Source organism: Dermacentor andersoni, chromosome 1 (assembly GCF_023375885.2).
Source record: "Dermacentor andersoni chromosome 1, qqDerAnde1_hic_scaffold, whole genome shotgun sequence".
Lineage (NCBI taxonomy): Eukaryota > Metazoa > Arthropoda > Arachnida > Ixodida > Ixodidae > Dermacentor > Dermacentor andersoni.
Window position 1 is genome coordinate 203,681,914 of NC_092814.1, and position 26,771 is coordinate 203,708,684.

Consider the following 26,771-nt stretch of genomic DNA (forward strand, 5'->3'; position numbering starts at 1 on the left):
AAGTAATTTTAAACAGCCAACACTCGGATGACATTGAGGTAACATCAGGAATACCACAGGGATCCGTCCTGGGCCCTCTCCTATTTTTAATCTACATGAATGACATATGTGTTGATATTTCATCTTCTGTACGTTTATTCCCAGATGATTGTGTGTTATATAGAGTTATTCATAATGAAAATGATTGTCTCGCCTTGCAAGATGATCTGAACAAGGTTACGGATTGGAGCAAAAGTTCGGGTATGCGTATAAATTTGCAGAAAACTGTTCACCTGTCTTTTACAAGAAAACGTACTCCTCATCAATTTAAATATAAAATAAGCACTCAACAGCTGTCATCTGTATCCGAGTTCAAATATCTTGGTGTTTTTCTTACCTCCAATCTGTCATGGCACCGACGTATTGAATACGTTTCAGCCAAGGCGTGTAGGGTACTAGGTTTCTTGCGACGAAATGCAAAACATTTTCCTTCGGAAACTAAGCAACTCCTGTATATTACGAATGTTACATCTGTCCTCGATTATGCTTGCACTGTATGGGACCCTTGGCTAAAGGTTGATATACAAAAGTTAGAACGAGTGCAAAATTTAGCGGCCCGTTTTGTGTTCCGTAATTACTCTAGGCATTTCAGCGTATCACGTGCGAAAGAGAATCTTGGCTGGGAACTATTAGAGGAACGAAGAAAATCACTCAGGTTAAAGTTCTTTCATAACATATTTCATTCTAGAACTGGTATTGAACGCGATAAGTACATACTTAAGCCCGATTATGTATCTTTACGACTAGATCATGTGAATAAGGTAAGAGAAATAAAATGCAATACCGAAATGCTAAGAATGTCTTTTTTCCCCAGGACGATTTCGAACTGGAATAGGTTACCGCAGGACTCTGTAACAATTCTGTCTAATGATGCATTTTTTTCTTCCTTATTATAACATGTTCTTTTGATGAATGAAGTTGTGCTCTCAGGACCAATGCTATCTAACGACGTATCTTTCTTTTTCTTCATTAATATAACATATTATGTTATTGACTGAAGTTGTGTTTCTCAGGATGTATATGTTGTGCCGTAAATTATTTTGCATTTATTACGAAATGACTTGTACTGTTTGTTGTATATACTATTTGAACCCCCCCCCACTGTAATGCCACACTGGCGCTGTGGGTTCTGTAATAAATAAATAAATAAATAAATAAATAAATAAATAAATAAATAAATAAATAAATACCAGTCGTTCAAACGACGAGAGACGGTGTTTTACAGTGACAGCTGTCCTTACGGCTGCGTTTGCAGTCTCGCCGTTACCACCCGCCTTGGCGCCCCGGAAACTCGGCAACGTCAGTTAGTTTTTATTACAAACAGATACACAGAGAGAGAAACACATTGTAATGCACTCATCAGACAGGATAGATAAGATGCTTAAGTTTTCTTGATATACGCAGAGCGAATAGTCAATTTTCGCATTTCTACCGCAACGACTTGGCTTCTTCAACATCGTTTGATGTTCTTTGGGGCCATTCAAATTTTCCGAACATCGAATACGAATCGAATATTTCGTTTTCGAACCAATGTATTTAATTCCAGATTTCGATATTCGATTTCTTTGAACACCCGTATTTAGTTACAGCTGAGCATGCGGCCACGTGTTATTATGGTTGTTGGGTGCTGCCTACCATGGAAATAACACATATTTATAGCTCTTTGGTCGCTTCAAGTAACCGTTGTAAACCATCCAGGAAATGGGATGACGTAGCTTTCGCAGTTTGCAGTGAAAAAAGAAAAAAAAAAAAAAAACACCAACAGCAATTCAAGAGCGCCGGGCTACGCGAGCACGCAATGAGAGTGCGAGCAGACAAGTGAAAATGAGACATTCCAGGCGGTACGCAAAACAGACGACATAAGTCGCGAATCCCCCTCCTAACGTCGCGGCGGAGCTCCGTTCGCAGCACACTGTCATCGGTCGCGCACGAGTCCAATGAGTCCGGCTAGCCCGGAACGCGCACCCTCAGCAGCGCCCAGTGAGTGGACGGTATACGATTGAAAGATCGATGACTGAGGCGACGGTATGAGTGCGGTCCGGTATTGCATGTAATGCTGGAGGAGCTTTCGGATGCTACGAAATAACGGTGTGGCTTCGATAGGCGGGGTAAAGTTCGCCGCTGGCCTTCCTGTCCTTACTGTATACCCGTTTCCCGGAAATAACAAGATGGTTTTAGTCATGCGTGGTTAATTTATTATGTATACGAATCGAACAGGCACCTCATTCGAGATTCGATGCGAGTGTGCAACACTCGAATTGACCACATTGACGAGACATTCCGTTAACGTTGATGTTGAACCGGGAAGTGTTAAGGCTCAGCCGCAGCATCGGGACGTGGAAGGGTGACCAGAAAGCCGATGCAGGTAATGCATCGTACAGCGAGTTCTACTTCGAAAGTTGTGTAACTCGTAGTGCAAGCTCATAAAACACAGCGCAACTACCATCATTTAGTGGAGAAGCGGAACTATTGAATCGACAGGCGAAGCATGCATCGTCACTTCGGACAAAGCTTGTCTGGCAAATAGCTACAATGCCACGGCTAAGCGAATGTATGCTCCAGGTACCCAGTGTAGTCATATGCGTACTTGTTTCCTGGTACATGGCACATTTTCGTGCATCACTATGCCCGGTGATTTTATTTTTACTTTTTCTCCACTGATCCGTACGTAGACGAGAACTCGTGCTTCGCGCGCTGTCTCACTGCACTAAAATTTACTGTCGTGTGTAGCGGCGCGAACTGTACATCACAAAACTCGAATTCTCTGTACAAACTGCAGCAAAGGTATGATAGCCTGATAAACTGTCGTTCGTCTTAATTAAATGACGGCGATCGGTGTGGAGCGTTGGCTGCATTCAACGTTTTCCACGGATCTTTGGGTGATCCTCCTCTAGCCAGTTGTAGGCTAAGTTGCTATGCATGCGCCTTTTTTGCAGCTCGTAACAAAATTCAATAAGCGTTGGATTGCCTGTTCGAAATGTATTGTGCTTGCTTATGTCAGATGCGGACTTAGTATATAATGTCCTGCATAGGAGTGTCTGCATAGGAGTGTTTCTTTTATCTGCCTCATTTTTTTCTGAGTCGGCGCTTTTGCTTCTAATTAAAATACCAGGTTTACTAGACTATTTCCCTATTAAAACACATATATTAAGAAAGTATGCTTATTTTGCGAATGTACACTTTAGGGGGAAAATTACTCTTGCTTTCTCCGCGAAATTGAATCAGGAGAGCAGCGTGGTCGGCATAAGCATTATTCACTGCGCTATTCTGGTACGCAATGAGCCAAAAGGAAACGGACACACGTTGCACACATCTGTGTCAGTTTATTTTATTTTCTCCTTTGTGTAACAGTTTAGCGCAGGGAACAGAACGATTTCATACCATCTAGCCCCAGTCGAATCCTTATTAAGCATTATGATCTTTTAGTTTAGTTTGTTTTGGTGTGAGTTTCACTACGTAAAAATAAGAAAGAAATTTGACATCCACGTGACTGTAGCAGAATGCCACAAAGGGAAACCTATCGACGTGCTTCGTTGCATTCTGCTACAGTCATGTTGCTGGCAATTTTTTACTTACCCTAAACTTACTCCACCTTGCGGATTTCTGCGGAATTTATTTAAATAATTCCTTGGTTCAAGCTTCCAACACTTGGAGTTGTCGATTGCTTCAGCCTTGTACCGCCTTTTGCTAACCGTCCGGTTAGCTCGGATAGTAGAGCGACCGCCCCGAAAATGCTTTGGTTCCTTGTTTAATCCCCGAAACAGGACTCATTTTACAGCGAAGCTGTCTATGGCTAGGATCCCGGCATTTCTTCGTGGCGTAACATCGACAGAAAGCAACGGTGGACCGATCCCTGTGGCAGTGCAAGGCAGAGCAATGGCTTATAACCTGGCAAGGCAGACGCTACAAGCCGTGACTCATACGTGGCTTACAAAAGGCAGAGACTACAAGCACTCAGAAAAGTGAAGCGAACAAAACAGCATGGCGTTTCAATAAAGAAGCACAAAACAAGCATCCGAACCAGATAATTGGTGATAAGGTGTTCCTGATTACGATGTGAAGCACGTAGCGCTCCCCGCAGACGTTTCCCGGTAAAGATAACTGTGCGTGGCAGCTTGTGTGTGTGCATATATATATATATATATATATATATATAAACACGTATACAAAATAACCTGTCTAGCAATTGATTTCAATGTTGTTGCACCGCCGCCATGGGCGCTGCCAAATTACCATTACTTATATTCCTACCATTACTCTAAAATAACATTACTACCATTACTCTCAAGCCATAAAAAGTTGCAGTTGTGGTTTTCAGCAGCTTCGCTGGACATCCACGTTTACAGGGTCGGGATGACGAGTTAATTTTTTTCCTCATTTGCGATGTTCGCTCTACAGGGACACCGAAATGGGCCCCACTGTATTTTTGTACTATCCAGGATTTTTTATATTTTGCTTTAAAGGAGTGCTGACACAAAATCTTTGTGTCCGCTGTTTTTCTCTTCTTATGTATATAGATTTTTTTTTGATTTTTTAAGTATAGCTGCCAACTTCATGATTATGGTACGTACGATGCCTCAATTTCTCGAGAGCGGCCGCAAATAACTAATAATGGCATCTGTTTATATCGACATTTCAAAACGCGCCTCAATTAAGTCCAGCGTGGTTTCGGACTTGTGCCAGACGACTGTTTACGTCTTGTAACAGCGCAACAATACAAAACACAAAGATGAAGAAGGCCACGGGACAAGCACTGGTGAGACACACGGTGTCCGCGGCACTTTGCACGCGTTTTGAACTGCTCCAATTAACAGGCAGAGTAATTATTTATTTGTTGCGCTCCGAAAAATTGAGGCTTCATAGCGTAATTGCTTGGTCGACAGCTACACAATAAAGAAATAAAAACAAGACAAAAGCTTTGTCTGTAACTTTTTAAGCTTGCTCTACATTGTGGATTTCCGCAGAACTTATTTGCACAATTTCAGTTAGCATCAACACAATTGTTTTACTGTTACCAGACAGTTTAGAGATGTAGGAGCCTGCATGCGTAGCGTAAAAACAATTGAGTGGCAGCGCCTGGCGGTGTGCAGGGACAGGTGCGCTTTCTGTATTACAGCGTCATGTTGTAGCTTAAGCCGTAAAACGTGTTCAGGTTAGTTGGACACACCGAAAATCAAGAATATTACGTCATTACAATTGTTTGATAAAAATGATTGATCTCACAAGTCACTAAGGATTTTGGGCACATGGTGCGCGCGGCAATACGCGCACGTACACGCGGAAATATGAAGCGGTGACATGGAGGAACATCATGGACATACAGACGATAGAACTCTTTGGGCCACAAAACTTGTGATTGTGGCAAATCACAAAATGTGATTCATCAATCACAAATTATCTATTCGTAAAAGAAGTGCATGACGTGACAGTAAGCGGATACATTCTTATCCAAACTGAGAACAATTAATGCATAACAGACCACAAAGTTCTCTTCAGTAGATTCAACCTTATCGTGTACACACACCAGATATAAAAACAAGTAAGGCTCGTAATGTAGAGCACTATAACACATTGCGTGAACGATACATTTTCTAAGTTTGGACAAAAGTCTTTGCGTACAAGACGAAGGCGGATGCAATCATAATTCACATGATTATTCCATAACATGTCTGAACGAAATAATGTACCTTTTATGTTTTTGTTGTCGTTGCCGTCGAAACGCATTGAACCGGCGAGACATTGCAATTACTACATTGAGAAGAGTAGAGTAGAACTTCGGTATTCGGGAATCGGTTTTAACTAAGACATGGTTACTTAAAAACGGCCACTTTGTTGCGAGACCATCTCACAATTTCTGTTCCCGTGGGGCGCGCCTATAAGGTGCGTCGAACGTACACCCCTGTCCTGCACCGGCGTCAGTCTCCCCAGCTGTAGAGTGGTGCGTTTCTTGTGAGGAAATACATCCAGATCGCGTGTTTGATGGCGATGCAGTAAATCAGCACGTAATGCTTACACATACTCCTACATGGAGAGGAGGTAGACAGCTCTCAAAGTGCTGTTTTTTTTTTAAGTATTGCTTATTCTGGACGGAAGAGGTGACGATGTCGGCCTCAGTCGTCACATTTCAAATTCCTTCTAGTGACATTTCTGCCACGATATACTTTCTATAGAACAGTTCATCTGCACGTAATGCGAATAATTTGCACATATATTTGTATGCACATATACCCTCCCTCACCTCCACTCCCTACCCCTGCTCGTGCAATACCCCTTACCAAGGTATTTAAGGACCAAATAAATAAAGTATAAGATGTTGCGGGGCCACTTTCGCTTCCCTTTGAGGGGACCTGCATCGGTGCAAACAGCGGTTGTGACTCGACTATCCACACATGTGAGCCCTTCGCTACGTAGCGAAGCAGAACCTTGTTGAACCTCCTCTCACAATGTTGTGGGCCTTTCAGATAAAGTGCGATCGAATGGCTTGATTGTGGAAGCAACTAGTACTTCTTTTATTTCTTGCGAATCGCAAATACATACGCGTATATCATCGAGGATTTGTTGACCAAGTAGACAACTCCATTTTTTTTACTGCTCATCAGGCCGCTCTTCCCAAGGTTAGGAAAGCGCGAAGGGAAGAAGACGACAGAACAGATGACGAACACTTTCCTGTGTCCTGTCGTCCTTGTCCCTTCACGCTTCGGCAACCAACTTTACACCAACTCGCCCAATTCATCATTTTGTGAAGTGGTCATTGTTCTATTCTTACCGCATTAACGAGCAACCAGTCACTATTCTACGCCATTTCTTTTTTTTTATTTCAGTTATTCATGACGTTAGTATAGTCGACATAAAACGAGTAATTAATAGACGCTCACACACACAGGACCTGGTGTGCACGCGCGTGCCGAATATCTCTTCAATTTACCTGCCATGGAGGCTCCACTTCAGGCACTTCCATTTTCCGGCTTGATTACTCACGGCTGCAGCGTCGCTGCCGTGCTTCGCGCGCACGCTAATTTTTCGCTCCGTGCGATTTCAGTTCAGGGCGCTCGCTGCACTCGAGCGAGAAGGGTTGAAAGGAGACGCTTTGGCTTTGTCCGGTTTGAGACGTCGCGACAAGAGTCACCGCAAGCGACCACGGCCGTGCTGGTATTGAACTGCTCTGAAAGTTTGGACATTGCCGGCAGATGCTCGGCTACGCAGTCCCGAGCATCGGCGCTCCGTGCTGGGGAAAAGACGGCGACGAATGAGAGCTCTATGCTTTGCAGTATTCGGGCTTTTCGTTGGTGGTGAGCAATTGGACGCCCCTCCCAGCAACGGTGTCGCTGAAGTAACCCATGAGGCCTCGCTGCCCGCGCGACTGGCACTTGTTCTCCTCCAGTGCCCGGTATCCTCCGGCGCACGGGTTGGACAAGAAGCGGCACCGCGTGTTGCGGAGGGACTCGAGGAAGTATGCAGTAGCCCGGAAGTGGTCGCATGGCAGATCTGCGTGCAACCAGGTAACAGACCAGTGAACGTGAACATCCAAGCTCTGGCTTGACGGTCGGCGCTTGCGCAACCAATCACAGCGATTGTCGACGGCAGGGTGTGCTCTACAGTGTATACCTTTGATCAGTATACGCGGTCTATATGGCCGGGGCCAGAAACAACAGAGTCTAGATATATTAGGGCATTTTGTGGATACTCGCTGACAGACGTTGAGCACTAAAGCATGACTTCCCGGTTGCACTTCTCGAGGCTCTCAGGTATTATCTTTCATCTTTCTGTGTTACATTTTCCCCCACCTGGTAACCCCAGCTGCGTCATGCATATCAGTGAACAGCTATTCACTAACTGTTCTATTTTGCTAGTGTAAGCTAAATTTGTATAAAAAGCAAAAATAAAAAAAAAAATAGGAAAACAAAACGATGTACATGCAGGATAACGATTATTTTCTATCCTCGCTTATATTTAACATTTGAGGCACAACAAGCTACTATCGAAGAATGAGGCACAAAACAGGGGATTTACTGAGTGCAGGTGCCATGGATTCATCTCCTCAAGCCAGCCCGCTTGTTAGCTAATGAAGTGTTTTGCAAATGTGTCTGTGTAAGAAGGCATAATTTTGTTTATTTCAACGTTTTCCAGCGCTACTTTATGTCTCAAACGTACCAAAGCTCAATCACTTTCCTTTCGTCGTCATTCTTTTGATTTCTTAATTGAAACAGCAGATAAAAAAGGCAGAATTTCTACGCCCTTCGGCAGATAGAGCCAGAAACACACATTGTTTACACGAAATTTACCACAAAAAAGTATTGGAAATCCATCTCGAGTAAGAGAAAATTTGTTGGGACAGTTTCATTCACTTTGATTGTCATGACCGCCTAGAAAGCAAGCGACATTTTTAGGAAGCGTTATTTGCAGGGTGCACAAATAATGATGATGGCTGATCTCCTTAGCAATCGCGTACCAGTTATTTCTCCAGTGGGGGGGGGGGGGGGGGGGGGTGGAGGCCAACCGCAAACCATCGAACCTTCTTATTCTCTCTCTCTCATATATATATATATATATATATATATATATATATATATATATATATGGCCTTCGTCCTGCAAGTGGACATAAAATAGGCTGATGATGATGACCTGTTACTTTCCCTTTCACTCTCCCTCTCTCTCTCAGAGGGTCATTCATCATCATCATTATCAGCCTATTTTATGTCCACTGCAGGACGAAGGCCTATCCCTGCGATCTCTAATTATCCCTGTCCTGCGCCAACCGATTACAGCTAGCGCCTGCGAATTTATTCATTTCATCACCCCGCTTAGTCTTCTGCCGTCCTCGATTGCGCTTCCCTTCTCTTGGCACCCATTCTGTAACCCTAAATGTCCACCTGTTTTCTAACCTATGCATTACATGACCTGCCAGCTCCATTATATTTCTCTTAATGCCAATTAGAATATCGGCTATCCCTGTTTACCCTCTGATCCACACCGCTCTCTTCCTGTCTCTTAACGTTATGCCTAACATTCTTCGTTTCATCGCTCTTTGCGCGGTCCTTAACTTGTTTTCGAGCTTCTTTGACACTCTTCAAGTTTCTGCACCATATGTCAGCACCAGTATAATGCATTGATTGTACACCTTTCCATTTAGTGACAATGGTAAGCTTCCAGTCAGGATCTGGCAATGTCTGCTGAATGCGCTCCAACCTATTTTTATTCTTCTGTAGATTGCCTTCTCATGATCAGGGCCCCTGTGAGTAATTGACCGAGGTAAACTTACTCCTTCACCGACTCTAGAGGCTGACGGGCGATTCTGAACTCTCGTTCCCTTATCCGGCTATTGATCATTATATTTGTCTTCTGCATATTAATAGTCAACCCCACTCTTCTACTCTCTCTATTACGGTCCTCAATCATTTGTTGTAACTCGTCCGCAGTGTTGCTCAATTGAACAATGTCATCGGCAAACCGAAGGTTGCTGAGGTATTCGCTGTCGATCCTTACTCATACACCTTCCCAGTTTAATAACTTTACTACTTCTTCCAAGCACCCAGTGAATAGCATGAGATTGTGTCTCCTTGCCTGACCCCTTTCCTTATAGTTATCTTCCTGCTTTTCTTGTGGAGAATTAAGGTAGCTGTGGAATCTCTGTATATACTTTCCAAGGTATTTACCTAAGCGTCCTGTACTCCTTGATTACGTAATGCATCTAAGACTGCTGGTATCTCGACTGAATCAAATGCCTTTTAGTAATCTATGAAAGCCACTTAGAAAGACTGATTGTACTCTGCAGATTTCTCGATTACCTGATTGATGACATGGATGTGATCTATTGTAGAGTATGCCTTCCTGAAAGCTGCCTCTAAAGTCTAGTGTTGCTCTTATTCTGTTAGAAGTTATCTTGGTGAATATTTTATATAATATACTGGGAGTAAGCTAATTGGCCTATAATTTTTCAATTCTTTAACGTCTCCCTTTTTGTGGATTAGTATAATGTTGGAATTCTTCCAGTTCGCTGGGACTCTTGAAATCGATAGACAGTTCGCATAAAGGGCCGCTAGTTTTTCAACCATTATGTATCCACCATCTTAGATTAAATCGACTGGTAGTCTATCTTCTCCTGCCGCTTTTCCCCGTTTCATGTCTTGCAAGACACTTCTAACTTCATCGCTAGTTATAGAAGGAGCCTCTGTAACCTGTTCATTACTGCTTTGAATGGAGGTATCGTGGCTGCTTTGGGTAATGTACAGGTCAGTATAGAATTCTTCCGCTGCTTTTATTATATCTTCGAGATTGCCGATGATATTACCCTGCCTATATTTCAGTGCATACATCTTGGTTTGTCAGATGCCTAATTTCCTTCTCACTGTTTTCAGGCTGCGTCTATTTTTTACTGCTTCCTCAGTCTTTCTCACGTTATACTTTCGAATATCCCTTATTTTCTCCTTGTTGATCAGTTTTGACAGTTCCGCGAATTCTATCTGATCTCTTTGAGTTTGACACGTTCATTCTTTGTTGTTTGTTTACTAGGTCGTTTGTTACTTGGGAAAGCTTGCCTACTGGTTATTTTGGTGCCTTACCTCTCACTTCACTTGCTGTCTCTGAAGTCAGCCTAGTTATGGTTTCATTCATTGCCTCTATGTCATCTTCATCTCTCTGTTCTAAGGCTGCATATTTGTTTGCAAGTGCCAATCTGAATTGGTCTGATTTTACCCTTACTGCGTCTAGGTTGGCCTGTTTCTTCTCGACCAATTTTACCATTTCTCTCTTTAAATTGAGGTGAATCCTAGCCCTCACTAAGCTGTGATCACTGTTCTTTACCCTAACCAACACTTCTACATCATGCACTCTGCTGGGACCAGCAGAAAGTATGAAATAAATTTCATTTCCTGTTTCAGCATTAGGGCTTTTCCAGGTCCACTTTTTTCATATTCAGAAATTAGATATTGAATCATATATTCAAAAGTTAGATGAAAAGTGTCAACGAGAAAATTGTAGAGCAACATGAGAAACTCCTGATACAACTTTCTGTTGCTCAATACGTGCTGCATAAAAGTGTTTTTTTTTTCCGAACGTGAAGGAAACCCGCGAATACACGCAAACTTGACGCGTGATTGGCCGTCCCCCCCCTCTCCCGGGAATATGTGCGAGGGAAGCATACGGGGGATAGAGATAAACAGCTGCGCTGTAAAAAAAAAAAAAAAAAAAAAAAAAAAAAAAAAAAAAGCTATCGTTTCAAAGTCAATAACACCAAGATTCCGGCCATACGAGAGCTGCTGTCACGTCAGAAATTTGAAGCATGAAATGCTTTTAGTTCCCGTTGCCGGCGACCTTCAAGTAACCTGGAGTAAAAAACCAACGCTGTTATCTGGGCAAGTTGCTAGACCAAAACGAGATTAATTGGGCAACCAGTCAAAACTTAAAATGCGGTCTCTGGCCCCTAACCCTTTGTACAGGACCGCATTACATGCGCTAGCTACTGCCCAAATAAGTTACAAAAAATAATGCTTCCGATTTCTTCCTAATGTTTGTTCACAATGTAACTCAAGCTGTAACTTCTAGTATGCTGAAGTTATATTTGTCATTCCCAATAGCGACGTTCAAAAGGCAGATGCAGGGCACCATACACTTCATTGTCATCTTTTGGCGCTGAGGGCTGGTTTTGCGTCGCCTCGAGAGATGACGCCACGCTGCGTGGCGCCTCCTTCAGGCGCTGCTATCCACCGCGGTGGCTTAGTCATGTGTTCTGTGGCTTAGCGGTTATGGTGTTGCGCTGCTAAGCACCAGGTCGCGGGATCAAATCCAGGCCGCGGAGGCCCCATTTAGATGGAGGCGAAATGCAAGAACGCCCGCGTCCCGTGCATTGGGTGCACGTTAAAGATACCCTTGGTGGTCCAAATTAATCCCCACTACGGCGTGCCTCATAACCAAAGCATGGTTTTGGCACGTAAAACCCCGGAATTCAATTCATTCTTCTTCTAGCTAGGCAGTGCGCTCTGTCTCCCTAGCGTCTTTCGCTGCCTGTCGTGCGGTATTGAGCTGATTTTCTTCTTCTAGCTGGGCAGCGTCCATATGGACTCGTGCACAGTATGGCGTGGTGCAATGTAGTGTGGTGCGGTTGTGTCGTTGCGAACATGAACTACACCCGTTTTAAGATCGTGGCTAGTATCAACGCCCACCCATCTACTTTGCCGGTTGTCATTTCATGCTTACATCTACTGTCGATTACGGGAGAGCGAGCAATTTTTTTTTTCGGGGGGAGTCTGAACTTCGACCCGAGCTAAAGCTTCCTCAAAGGGGGAAGCTTTAGCTCGAGTGCTCCTATCTAAATACATGTAAAAGGAGAATTCAAGTTTGGTGCAGTGGTTGCCGAGAAAAACGAATTCTCATTTTACATGTTTAAGGAAGCTTTAGCCTCGGGTGCTCCTATCTAAATACATGTAAAGGGAGGATTTGATTTTCTCGGCAACTACTGCACCAAGCTTGACGAGGTTTGTTGTATTTAAAAGAAAAACTTAAGGTCTAGTTATTGTTGGTTTCGAATTTATGATTTAGGTCGTCAATTTTTTACTAAGAGTTGGCAAAAATTTCAAATTTTCAGAAAACGAAACTATCAAGTTTACAACTTCGGCAACTCAGCAATGAAAAATCATATCACAATTCGGTGACTTGCATCTCATAGTACATCTAAAGCGGACAAAATTGATATGTTACACATAAATCTAAAAAAAAACTTAGTAATATAGAAATACAGCTTTTGCAGAACCCCTGTACACAATGTAATAAATTCACGTAACATATAAAATGACAAGTCAAGTTTGTCCGCTTTTAATGATCATCTAGTGGATGATGTTTACAGAACCGTGATATTTGTTCTTGACGGAGAGCTATTAATTTGTAAACTTCGTGCTTCTACTTTTTTCGAACTGTCGAATTTCTGAAAATTTTTTCAATAATATTCAGGCCCTAAATCGAAATTCCACTCCAAACTGTCACTAGAATTTAACGTTTTCTCTAAAATGCAGCAAATTTCATTAAAATCGGTCCAGTGGTTATCACAGGAAAGCGTTTGTGCCTTTTACGTGTTTTTGAATAGGCCACGTCGAAGTTGGGCCCGAGCTAAAGCTTCCTCTTAATTGGTTTACATATGGAGTATGGACTCATATAACAAGCATATGCGCGAATGCTTCAGAAACGCTAGGATACATTCGTCGCAACCTACGTACATACCCGCCTATTATCCGCAAATTAACATTCCTGACTTTCGTCCGTTCGCAGCTTGAGTTCGCGTCCCCGATGTGGTCTTCTCATCATGAATATCTAATCTGCATGTTAGAAGCCATCTAAAACCGAGCTAGTCGATTCATCTCCCACAATTATGATAGACAGTCAAGCATAATTCGAATGAAACTTGACCTTTCACTTCCTGCACTAAGTAGTCGTCGTGACGGGGCATTGCTGTCGTTGCTCCATAAGTATGTTCATCAACTGAAGTTATTGTCTTTGCCGCTGGAACGTGCGAGTTGTATATCACGACGGCTGAATAATGAGTTAAGCTTCATTCGCATCTGCGGAAACACGGACGCATTTAATCAGTCAGCTTTGCCACGAGCCATCCGTTTGTGGAATTCTCTTCCTGAGAGCACTGTCACGCGAACGGATAGAGGTGAATTTGGACAACTCTTGAACATGTAGTTTCTGTCATAAAAAAGTGTCATACTTTATGCCATGTTCTCTATACCTGTGTAACGTCACGCAGGTTTTTTTTTCCTCTTTCACGCCTTAAACTACATTTTCTTATTATGTGCGCGAGCAATGTACGTAATAAAATCTATCGGATGTTTTGTACGCTACCCCTAAATGTAATTTCTGTTTATCTCAGTAGTGTTAGTATTGTTTATTTATTCTGCTTTTCATGCTTTAAACTACCTTTTTTTACACGATGTTTGATTATGTCTGCGAGCAATGTGTGTGATAAAAGTTATCCGATGTTTGTTTGCTACCACAGCTCTGCATTTGTAACGTTGTTTTGCAGCGATTCTTTCTACTCATCCTTGCGGTATTCTCGTGCACAAGTTTCTTATTGTGATGCCCCCCTTACTCAATGCTCCTCATGGGGCCTGACGGTATCTTGAAATAAATAAATAAATAAATAAATAAATAAATAAATAAATAAATAAATAAATAAATAAATAAAGGAGGAGGTAAGGGATCGAGTGGTGAAATCCGAACGCCACGAATGCTGAAATGTCCGCGGCCGGTATTTCCGGCTCATGTTGAACTGATGTCGCTGCCATTGCCCCTTCACCGAGAAGACCGCGACACTCACCGAGTGGTTTGCACCCTGGTTGCTTCTTGCCGCCGTTGGGGTAGAAGTCGACGTGGCCGACTTGCCGGTCGATGCCCAGTTCGCCTACCACGATAGCCTTGCCGCCGCTTGTGTGGATGGCGTCCACGTAGCGGGCGTCTTTTTCTGAGAGGCACACGGTTGTGTTGTCGAACAGTGGTCCGGCCGTATCCAGAGCTGCGCAAGGAGCGTTGCCATAGCGACGCACGTTAGTGATGGCAGCGGCTGAGAACTGAAATGGCCCGCATAAAGCTTTAAAAAAAAATGTGAAAAACAGAAGGCGGAGGTTCTCGCTTGGTGTCAAGAGGAAACAGATTAAAGTCTAAAGAGTCGCTTTCTTCTTTTATTAGCGAATGACGACAACGAAGTACTGGAACAGAATACTTCAATGTAGGATATTTTGAAGCAGCAACAACGTATTCCTGCTCCAACCGTCTCCAGCAAAACTAGCTGAATGCACGGCTCTTCAGCACGCTCGATCAATTGATCAGGCTAACGTCGGTGAATTTTACTGAAGTATTAACCTACAGGCCTTCAATTCTAATTTGAGGATCTCACATGTGAGGTCCTGTGTATTAAATAACTGTATCTGCTGAGAGTGGACGGTCGTGTAGTCACAAGCAAAAGTTTGGAGACTGATTCCACTAAAAAATTATTCTTTTTAGCAGCCTAAGCATGCTGCGGACCGAATCAAGTGGTACAGCCTACGTGCGTTTGTTCTACCAATGTAATGGATTGAGATGATTCCACGTTTTACGGATGTGCTAAAAGAAATTATTTTTTTTGCTATGGTTTGATGCTGTGGTTTCTAGACCTTTGCTCGCAACTATACCTCGTGTACGCTCACACGGTTATGGCGCGAAGCACGCCTGAGGCCTGCCCACTGTGTTGCTGGTGGTTCCTCATTTACGGATGGATACGCAGGCACATACAGGCTATGTCAAGTCTACGTATATGCGGGTTCAATTTACGTGAGGTAATTTCTTCTACGTTAAGAAATTCGGCACATCGTAAGTGTCCAACTTGCCCAATCAGCCACCATTCTGTATATATCGTTCGTTAAGCCTACGTGAATATTTGTAGCATATTTGACACCACCTTGAAGTGTTCTACTCCAGAAACCGTTTTCGTATTCGGGACATAGGCAGTCGACTGATTCAGACGTACTATGCACCACTGTTCTATGAAGCGCAAAAACTCAGTCGGTACCAAATAGCTTCAGCTAAGCGGTTGCACTTGAGCAAGGACATACGCGAGAATCTGTATATATATTGATTATCGCAGATGCTGTATATCACACGGTTTCTGTGCATAAAGGAGAGGCAGTACACTGTTAAAATGTTCTTGTGAAAAAAAAAAGCAGAAATAAGCATGACAATTTTGGTATATCATATCCTTTCTGTTCTTTTTTTGTTTTCTGGTAGCTTGTTTTTCTTGGATTTCACCAAAACAATCTTCTTACTGTTTTCTTTTTTGCAATTTTACAGAAAATATTGTTAGTATGTTTCATTACAGGAGCAACTTTTACTCCCCTCATGACTGCAGCTTTCGTGTAGTACGTAATAGCCAAATGCTCGGATGCGGTTGTAATTTACCATACACAAACTCGCTACGTAGAATGCATGAGATGTGACCAACCCCTGACAAGCCATCTGGCGCCCAGACACCTGGCACTACGCGACACCCATCCAAGTATCCACTCTACGAGTTTAATATATCCATGCTCCGAGTGGCGTCACTCACTCTGATTGCAGCTGTATCTTGTTTAGAAACGGCGACCATTTGGGTGTGCATTTGAGATATAGCTAGCTGCCTATACTTGCGTGGCTGGTGAAGCTGCACACAAATGTTAACTGAGCACGGTGAAGAAGAAGAAATGTAATTTCGATCGTAGTATACATGACAAGTTTTTCAGTTTACCGTATGGGGACCAATTCTGTTAAAATCAAGAAAAAGTTTGTCTTGGACCACAAACAGAAGTTTTTTTTAAATGAAATAATTTCTGTTTCTTCCATTGAAAGACATTTCCTTCACTAAAGATTATAACCTTTTCGTTTTTTCCTTGTTTATTTTTCCCATTTCTTTAGTGTAGGGTTTTTTGTTTTCCTATCAGGCCCAGCTTCGGTTGAAGCTAAAAAATTTTTTTATGCGCTTAAGAAACATCCGGAAGGATGTTGAGCTATGAGATAAGACATAATTAGCCTTTGACAGGTACCGTCTAAAGACGTTCTAGAAATATCGAGCGGAGCAGGACCTCTATAGGCTCTTTAACGATGAAACATCGGTACTGATTGATCGTCACGGCCCAAGCAATGCAGCGGTATTGTGAAGATACTACACATTCACTCTGCGCCATGAGGCGAATATCGTAGCCGCATGTGCACGCAAGGCTTTTATATCCCCGCAGAACTGAGGACTGAGTGTCATGGATTTCACAACATCTGTGTGTTCCTCTGTCTCGCAATGATTTAGTGCCTCCGGTTTCTCACTTTTAGGGCACTGTGAATACAATAATTTTTGTTTGTACTCAAATGTACGCACTTACTGTCCTTGAACGTTTTAAGAGCTGACGACTGTTCCTGCGGAAATAGCTCACCTCTCACCTTCTTTTAAATATAAAAATAAATAGCCATGCTCCTTTTCACTTAGCACTTCAATCAAAACCTTATTAAAAAAAAAGACGCAGTTTCGCCAGAAAGGCGAAGCACCGATTGCGATAGCAAATTAGTAGATAGCTATACGAACTAAGTAAGTAGGTTTTATCGGTCATATAAACTTTTAAACATTTGTTTACTAACTAAATTAACAATGATAGAATCTGTAAGTGCGACTGAACGAGGACATAGAAAGAAACAGACACACAAAGGAAGCGCTGTCACTGTGTGTATGTTTCTTTCTACGTCCACGTTGAGTCGTGCTTACACATTCTATCATGTATCCATACCAACTAGTTCGCCAACGTGTTTTAACTAAATTAACAAACACGGCGTCACGCGCGCACAAGTAAACATGAACACATCTCGCTCGATGAGCGCGGAGGCTCGTTGTCAAAAGGCTGGAGTGAGAAATCGCGGCAGCAGCAGCGATCGAATTGACCTTGGTGCATCTCTCGCTTCAACGCGAACGAAAAGTCGAAAGCACAGCGCATACGAAGCTACCGGCACTACGCGCACTCTGCAAACATCGCAGATCGCTTCGAAGATGAGGTTCGCGCGGGCGCGCACTTAGGCCTCGTCGCAGATCGCTTTCAATATACTGCGCTCGCATGGGTAAGCAGCAGCCGCCGGAGAAGAACGGCAGATCAGCACTGCCAGGCAGTGCTGATCGCGGCAATGATTTTATCGCCATTGGGCTATAACGGAACCGTACAGCGATGGCAGAAATGCGCCTGGAGTGTCCATATAAATGCTATCGCAATAAAAAGACGGAGGTAGGCCCATTTAGAAGGCGCAGCTCTCGCTGTCCCGTCAACTGAAAGCGGCTATTCATGCTTGCGAATCTATCCGTTAGCCAAGATACTGCTCGGTCAGTTGCGAAGCTGCTTGACGCTACCAGCCGGAGGGTATAGGAAATCCATAGCATGCTGAACCGCTTGTGCAGAAGCTGGCTTAGTTATCATTGCAGTCTTTGCATAATATTGCTCAGCTACTACTTCTTGTAAGCCGATAGTTAACTGACGTTACAAGAAACTTTACTACAAGATTAGACGTGTTTGTTTTTCTCTCGATGTAACAGGCACAGAGAATAGCGTGAAGGCACGCTTTAATGCTTTGTGGAAGATGGTTTAATTAGAAAGTAATTGTAATGACACGCGGTTCACGAATTGCGAACTGTGTAGTGTTCCGTACATTTTTCCGCCTTAACAAACGCCGAAAAATAGATTCGCTTCAATGGATCCAACACGTAATGCATGCAAGAGTATTAACGTGCATGGGGTGTGCGTCAACAAGCCGCTTGGTCTTCGAAGCCACGTTTAATGATGAAGGCTCAATGACTTGACGTGATATTCTCCGATATCTTACGAGAAAGGCAGTTACAGGAAAAGCGAAAAAAAAAAGGAATACACTGTACACGCACGACGATACATAGAAGATACAGCGGATTTTGCTCTCGTCTTTCCCTCCCCCTCTTCACCCCGTCTTGTTCTCTTTTTTCGCGTTGGCTCAGCGCACTTTGCTGCCCTGCGATGCATATTATGCAAGGGGCGGGCGTTGGAGACCTGCCAGGCAGTGCTGAAGCGCTCGCTCGTTTCGCGTGGCGGCAGCAACAACAGCAGCAGCAGCAACATAACAATACCGGTGATGCGCGGGATGAGCGTCCCGGTGCTGTTCTTGAAGTGTCTGCCGAAGAAGCCGGCGATCTGGCCTCCCAGGCTGAAACCCACGATGTGCACCTGGTCCGGGCCGAGCGTACCGCGGTGCGTGTCGATGAGCCGCTGCACGAGCAGCGATGCCTCGCGGCCCACGAGCGCCGTGTTGCCCGCCGCTTTGATGTAGCTGAGCTGCTGCGCGCCACCGCTCCAGTCGACGATGATCACGTTGCAGTCCTCCTGCAAGCGGGCTACGTGAGGGGTGCGTCGCGGTTTTGGAGTGACGCCAATGCGACCAACACTTCCCGCGATCAATCCTAAACTTCGGTCCTTGGCGAGCTTCTGGCGTAAATATTGACCACCTGCAAGCTTGCTTAGGCCGATCGGGCAAATCAGAGGGATGTCGTTATTGCACCGAACGTCGTCACCGCCGATGCGGGCGTTCCAAGTTCTGTCAGACGACGCGCGTTTGCGCACTTTGTGGGACATCTTACGCTTTCTGCCTGCGGCGCGGTGCACGTGCGTTGGAGTGATTCGTATTCTCTGTATTCACCGATTCCAGATTGCGCGGCGCAGCCTCTTGTACAAGGTCGTATAGTAGTGGGCAGAAAGAGAAAAATCAAGAAATTATAAGGAAGCAAGGAGGTTAACATGGACAGCATTCGGCTTGTTAAATCAGGAGGGGTGTAGAGACGGGGTGCAGAACGGTACGAGGAGGAGAAAGCAATAGACACGACATAAGTCTTCTAGTACACGTGTGTGACCAAGGCACGACGCCGCACCTAATCGATAAAACGCTCGCTCAGGAAAAAAAAGGAAAAAAAAACAACAGAAAAGAAAAAGAGAGAGAGCAAGGAGAAATAGGAGAAATAAAAAAAAAAAACATTAGCAGCATATTTAAAGTCTTCTGAGTATTAGCCGACGATGCTCTAGGTCGATTTTTAAGTGCCGGTCATCTAAACGTCCTGATGCAACGGGGAGTAATCTCTATAAATCAAACTAGGCGAACAGCGTCAGGAATCCTGTTTCTTGGGCCAGTCGGAATTCCAATCTGGAAATGGTTGAGCTTTCTAAAGAGGCTCAACATGAAGGCAAACGGATACACAAATGGGAGCGCTCTAGCAACTGATATATTATTGTAAATCCGCATCTTCATATATATGCATCACTTAACAGCTACGTGACGCTTCTTATCGCACTCACGAACTTAAGAAGAAAATTTCCTTTTCTGATTGTCAGTGCTGCCTTTGTCACCGTAAAGTTCACAGATAACACTATCGGCAATTTCGGTGAGGACGCAATGGGCGTCCGTAAAAGCTTTGCGTCGGCAGGTAAAAGCACAAATGGAAGTCTTGAGCGGTTCTAGTCTTGAAGGAATACCAGTGGCAAAAAAGAGAGCTAAATAGTCTAGGCAGCACTGGATATTGGTCTTGTTGGCACCTCTGACTGAACGTGGTGAGCGTAAACAAGGCGGCACAGAACGCCGACAGGAAGGTGCGCACCGTCTTGTTTTTTTGTGCTCCTTTTTGTTTTGCCTTTTGCCCTCAGCGTGTTCATCAAGCTGGATGCGTGCAGATTACGCTTCATGAATAGCAAATAGAAGACCCTTACCGAAAGCGAACGCTTGACGTATGTTACAAAATTAAGTGAATGATAAAGACGAATGAACTTGATAGCTTTCGAATTTGGGCTTGTTGGTTGAACATATTCTGATCTGAACAGTGCCGAGCAGGACGAGAACGAAATAATGCATACACGTTACGCTGACTTCGAACTACTATTTTAGTTCGAAATGAGCGCATATATAGAAAGGACAGATAAAAGAACATAACAAGAGAAAGAGAGAGGAATGTGTTATCGTGCCCCTCCTGCTTTTTCCATATTAATTATTTGCTGGAAAGTGCCAGTGGCCTCATATAACAACGCTTGACGTACCCGAGCCACATATTTCACGAGCTTTCGAAATTTTCTTAATCAGTTGTTTTTGAGGTCTGCACAAAATTCTCGTATGATTAAAATCTGGGCGACAACAGCACTAGGACAGCATTGAGGATCAATCGAGCGTAATTCTCTTCTGAGGTTAACTTCATGCTCATTCAACATTTAACACAGCGTCCTGTTTGCCCAACATAGCGCTTTCCACACGACAGCGGACTGTGATGTGCAACACCTCTGTAACGCTCATGTTGCCTGGGTGCGTCATGTGTTTTATCACGTAACCAGTAAAGAGTTGATGGCTCACCACAGCTCATTGAAGAACGAATAGTCCGATTTCAATGCATTGTGATGATTGTGTCAATTTTTCAAAAGTGAGTCGATGGTTCGCGCAGACTACGCTTGGCGTGGATGGAGTATTTTCCACAAAATATCAATTGAAGGCCACCTCTATCTTTATCACTTCTTTTGGGGTAGGTTTAGCTAGGCTGAATGTATGAGCTAAGGCAACCGCACCAAGTACCTCAACTTCCTTGCTTGTCAGTTGAGATAGCAAGTCTTGCTTCTTCCGACCCAAAGAATTCTCCGAAGGCGCAGTATCTATACAATTGGTTAGGTTTTAATTATTGGCAAAACTGGCGTGCTGCCCGCATTTTATAGATCTTATAGAGAAAAAAATGAAAGTGTGTTTAGCAGTCTCCCCTCTCTCCGTCCATTTTACTTCCCCACCCCCATCCGCCCACTACTGATCGCCGTTCAGGTGTGAGCAGATCGCGCTATACAGTTAGTGCGGTCAGGAGTAACTTCCTCGCTCCCGCTTAGTTTATTTTTAACAAACAACTAAATTACGATACGAGCATACGATGGGTGCACGTACCAGGTCCAGGAATGCGTCCTTGATGTCCTGCATCCAGCGAGCCTTGCTGCTCTCGAGGAAGCCGTGCACGATGAGCTTGAGTGGCTTGCGCTGGTCGAACTGGGCGAGGCGGCCGAGGCTCTTGCTGGGCCGGTAGTCGAGCTTGACGGGCGAGCGCCGGTTGGAGCGCGAGTAAAGCAGGAATTTGGTGTCCACAGACTCCGGATCGCTGGGGAACGAGGTCGGGTGTGTGAACCTGTCCCGGTTGCTGAAGCAGCCGACGAACTCGTAGCACACCTTGTCTTTCTGGTCGTCAAACTGCGATGGATAATAGCGCCAGGCGTTGGTAACATTGTGTCCTCTCTTCTTTGCTCTCTGCTATCCTCTCTGCCTGTCATTTTACTGCCACCGGAAATGCGCCGCGCAGAAAGAAAATAAAGGGGTGATAGAGATACGGCGGGTCACGGCGTAAATGCAACTTGGGTCCTGAGCTCCGATATGGGAGAAGGCAAGGAAGGAATGATTCGTTTGTGGGCGATGGTCAAGTCAATGGAAGAGAGGGTCTGCAGCGGGAAAGGTAACTCGCCTCCGTTCGCCTTTGCCTCACAGTAATTTATTTGCTTCTATCTATAATACTACAAACATTCTTTAAAAAAAGAGAAAGAAATGCTTCATATTTCGTCAACAAGAAATCGATACGGAAGACAAAAATTTGAAGGACGCTTAAGCTTCGCCATTAAGAGTGGAATGCAATAGCATTAAAAAGATCCCTGACTGCTTCTCACGCTTCCAGGCAACTGTAGCTTATGTAACCGGAATGTTTGCTGGGAAACGCTGTCAGCGAGCGTTATGCACGAAGGCGTGCTTTCTGGTACAAACACGGCCTCGCGTGGGCCGCGGATGCGTGGAGGCGAGCGCCATCTGGGTGGTGGTGTTACAAGGAAACGGTCGCGCCGCTCTATGAACGGTAGAAATGCTTGAAAAGGGGTTTGTGTTTGAGTTTTCGCGTAACAGAATTATGTTTTCTCGTATATACAAATTAAAATCCGACGTTATCATGTCTGTAGGCTGTGTATAATTCGTACTTTACGATTTTTCTTATGCATTTTACTTTGAGAAATTTATTTATTTCAGTAACGTCCTTGCGCTACACGGAGTGCCTGCGTAGTTGTGTATGCGTGGTTCAGAAGGGTTTTGCGCTCTCTAGACGGTCGACGCTGGACGTGGGACGCCGGCGCTGCATTTTCGGTGATAAGGGGCCCTTAATGCTGTTGCGTTAAAATTACGTGGTTAGAAACGTTCACAAAGATAAAAAAAGTTTAAGTAAAACAGGTGTTGCGACACGAAATAGTATACAATCGCTAAAACGGTCCTAATTGAGTGAAGAACAGCAGTTTATAGGCCAAAAAATATCCGAATGTAGCAAAAACAAATATGCTGTGCGTTCGAGGAATACAGGTCTCATAACGTGATTAGCTTGCACGCGTTACGCCGTTCAAGCTAAGCTCTAATCGCTAAGTGGAAAGTTCACACGGGGCGCATGCATGCTTGTAAGCTGCACAACAACAACAACAACAACAACAACAACAACAACAACAACAACAACAACAACAACAACAACAACCATCATCATCATCACCATCATCATCATCTTTTATGTCCATTGCAGGACGAAGCCCTCTCCCTGCAATCTCCAACTGGCACAATGGCAGATGCTTTCTGATGCCAGCGCGCAAGTACCAAAAAATAATAACAGTTAGCTTCTAATTGTAACCCTGCACATAATAGCGACTTAATGCCCACGGCACTGTTTGAATTGGTTTGAATTAAAATTTGTGCCTTTCAGCAAATCTATAGCATTGAGCAATTGCCTGACAATCTTTGCCGCTTTGCAGGGCTGAGGAGTACATTGCCAAATGGGACATAAGATTTACACCCTATGCTGAGTTGTATATGCGTGAATACGACAACGTCCACAGTTTTAAGAGTTCATGATGCATATTTAAGAAAGACAACATTTGTTGCGATTTTCATTTCTATATACTTGTTCTGCGTTCAGAATTACGTAGTAGTTTGCTGTCGCATAACTTTGAACGTTCCGCGTCATTTCTTTTTTGGGAATAGGTCGAGAAAGTATAAAATGTATAACCACAAACCATTTGTGTTTCTTGCCTCCGGTAGCAGCACTGTATCTGGAGGGCTCTCTCGCACTGCAGTCTCTGCAGCCTGTTTGTTTTTGTTTTTAAGGCGAAAGCCTGAAGGTGGATCGTTACAATGGCTTATACCCGAAAAAAGCGGCGTCTAGTCCAGTGAGACAAAAAATATCATTATCAGGAATGGCTCATACCTCTGTAAGCAATCAAAGATGCAATGGCTGAATATGAATGAAGAACCGAAAGAAAAAAAGAAAGAAAGAAAGAAGGAACGAAAGAACGAACGAAAGAACAAAGAAAGTACAAAGCAAGAAAGAAAGGAGGACAGAAAGCAAGAGAGAACGAAAGAAAGAATGAAATAACCTGTAGGTAGTGCATTAGGTGCTCGCATGTGTCGTTGAGGAGGTCGACCTACAGCGCCGTACGTTTTCTTCACACTGCGGCTCGTTATATGTCTTGCAAGGTGCCTCACTCCTTCGATCGTATAACTTAATGCGCGACCACGTGTGCAGCACGCTTTCGCCTTCACGTGTTGCAGGAGTGTAACATGCTGTCAAACTTTTTGCAAAGCGAATAGCTTTCTTTGCCTCTTTTACCGGTTTTCGTGGTTGGTCGGACTCGGCAAGGAAAACATTCGTTCGTTCGTTCGTTCGTTCGTTCGTTCGTTCGTTCGTTCGTTCGTTCGTTCGTTCGTTCGTTCGTTCGTTCGTTCGTTCGTTCGTTCGTTCGTTCGGGCTATTCTATTTGCTTACATTGACAATCATTGTCAATAGTTTCAGCGAAATTTTTTTAGAGAGAGCTCTCGCGTGCTCTACCAGCAACAGAATGGTACAGGAAACGCCCAATGAAGTGCGTAACAACATCAGCGAGCTTTAAATACCAGGCTGCGGGTTTTTTGTTTGGAACTCACCTTGGGCAATAGCTTCTCGGCAAATTTCCCTGGAACAACTGAGTCGAAAACTTTACCCGTGGAGTCCAGGTAGCGGGCAGCGTCGCCAATTGGCGAGCTCGTGGACAGTTCGGAGTTCGATTGCACGGAGGGTCGGAACTGCAGGCAGGCGATATGCAAGAATGCCATTAGAGAGCGATTTCGGGGATCATCACTGACTTATAGAGTGAAGCTGCTTTGTATACTCCGCGCGAAAGAAAATGAAAAATCAGCAGGAAAAATAAAGCTTTTTTTTTCTTTTCGAAGGCGACTGTGTGATTCCCAGCAAGTACTATTCCTGATCGCTATATAGCTGTTACGAGTCGTCATTTCTTTTCTGTTACTGGAGCAGAAAAGCGTATTAATGGGATTACCATTTTTAGCAATTATACCCACTTTGCGGTATGTCTGTATACAGGGTGTTTCACGTAACTTGAACCAAGGATTAAAAAAAAAATGCTGTTAACCGCAGTTGAATGAAACAAACGACATATGGTTTGCCGCCATGTGGCGCTTCTTAGAGTATCTTTTTTTATATTCCGCTTAATTAGCTAATTAAGCCACACCAATTATTCAAAATATTTAATATTCACTTTAAGGCCATGTGCGTTTCGTTACGTGGTAGAGGAGGTTCAGAAACGACTGATCCATCTTTTTTTTTTTTTGTGGCAACGCACATGCTGCGTGGTGATTTTGTTTTCGGCGTTTAAAGAAAGCCCGCGAAATATGAGCTAAGACCACGTGACTGCGCTCATGCGCTATCGTATTGCAGTGCTCTCAATACCGGTTCGTGCGAAAGAACCGTCCGCGCGGACCGTGGCGAAGTGAGCGGCCGCGGCTCTAGGCATCAGCTCCACAGTGCGTCAGCATCTTTGACGGTGGCACACGGAAAGGAAGCGCCGTCGTCCATGATATGCAATGAGCTCGAAGCGTGGTTGAGAGCTAGGGTGGTTGCTTGGGCTAGTTGGTAATTCATGATAAAAACGACGTACAGCGCGAAGGACAAGGACCGTGAGAGACGACAAACACAGCGCAGTGTTTGTCGTCTCTCGCAGTCCTTGTTCTTCGCGCCGTACGTCATTTTTATCACGTTTGAGAGCGCTGCAATACGATAGCGAACGAGCGGAGTCACGGGGTTTTATTCGATATTTCGCGGGATTTCTTTAAACGCTCAAAGAATTGCCACGCAGCATGTACGTTGCCACTAAAAATTGGATCGGTCGTTTCTGAACCATCTTTACAACACAACGAAACGCACTTGGCCCTAAAGTGAATACAAGAATTTTGCATAATTGATCTTAGTTAATTAACTAATTAGGTGGAATATAAAATATACTCTAAGGAGCCCCACATGACGACAAACAGTATGTCATTGGTTTCACTCAGCTGCGGTTAACCACTTTTTTTAACATCCTTGGTTCAAGTTACGTGAAACACCCCATGTACAACATCTTTCACCCAGTGACCCAGGTTGTCTACTAGCTTGGGCCACTAGGTATTTGCTGGCTACTGCCCTGCCGAGCAGACAACATGGGTCAATGGGGATGTGCATAGAGGAAGGAAAATGTTAGGAGGGTGCATCGCGCAACGCGATTGAAGTCGAATTAGTGGCCCAGCACGGCATAGCACGTCAAAGTGCGCGGTTGATTTTAGTGTTTCCGCTCTGCAGGCAGAGCCACGGCAGGGCTGCCGAACAAACGCGTGCCGAATAAAAACTACTGGCATAGCTACGGGGAATCAAACGTCTCAGCAAATCTCGATTCTTGCTCGATGATCTCTACGCAAGAGGACACGTGTTGGGCCACCACTGAGCAAATGTATGGGCTTCACGGAGCGTTTGCTTGCCAAGGTTGGCTGCGCGACGTAATGCTCTCTCCTAACATCTTCCTTCCTCCGTGGGTATGTGCCTTAATAGACAACTTACAGCTGTCTGCTGTCTGGCCTAGTAGACAACTTGGGTTTATGTTTTACTGGGTATGTATCTGAATAGACAGCTTCGGGCAATGCGTATACGTGTAACTGGTATATGCCCATTCTTGGCCAATCCCTCCAGGATGGATGTGCCAAGGTGGCACAAAGGGTATGTAGCCTTAAATATATTAAAGCGATAGCACCCCTTCTATATCAGACGCCTCCATGTAGAGCGCGGCCGCTGGATGGAGAGCCATCGCAACGAAGTTGCAGCCAGGATACTAGGGATACTACGAAGTTTCAACCGACATC

The 26,771-nt window shown here is 44.2% G+C and overlaps 1 protein-coding gene across 1 annotated transcript in view; it reads right to left on the bottom strand.

Moving 5' to 3' along the window:
* Positions 1 to 6,524: 6,524 nt before the first annotated feature.
* The window catches only part of LOC126547320 (pancreatic lipase-related protein 2-like), a 41,417-nt gene continuing 21,170 nt past the window's right edge, over positions 6,525 to 26,771 (bottom strand). Inside the window, exons 4-8 of the mRNA XM_050195284.3 lie at positions 24,531 to 24,668; positions 21,489 to 21,785; positions 18,664 to 18,916; positions 14,350 to 14,544; positions 6,525 to 7,524 (exon numbers count right to left, since the gene is read on the bottom strand). Of these exons, the coding sequence (XP_050051241.2) occupies positions 7,295 to 7,524; positions 14,350 to 14,544; positions 18,664 to 18,916; positions 21,489 to 21,785; positions 24,531 to 24,668 (1,113 nt within the window). The 3' untranslated portion in view covers positions 6,525 to 7,294. The remainder of the gene's footprint in view (positions 7,525 to 14,349; positions 14,545 to 18,663; positions 18,917 to 21,488; positions 21,786 to 24,530; positions 24,669 to 26,771) is intronic.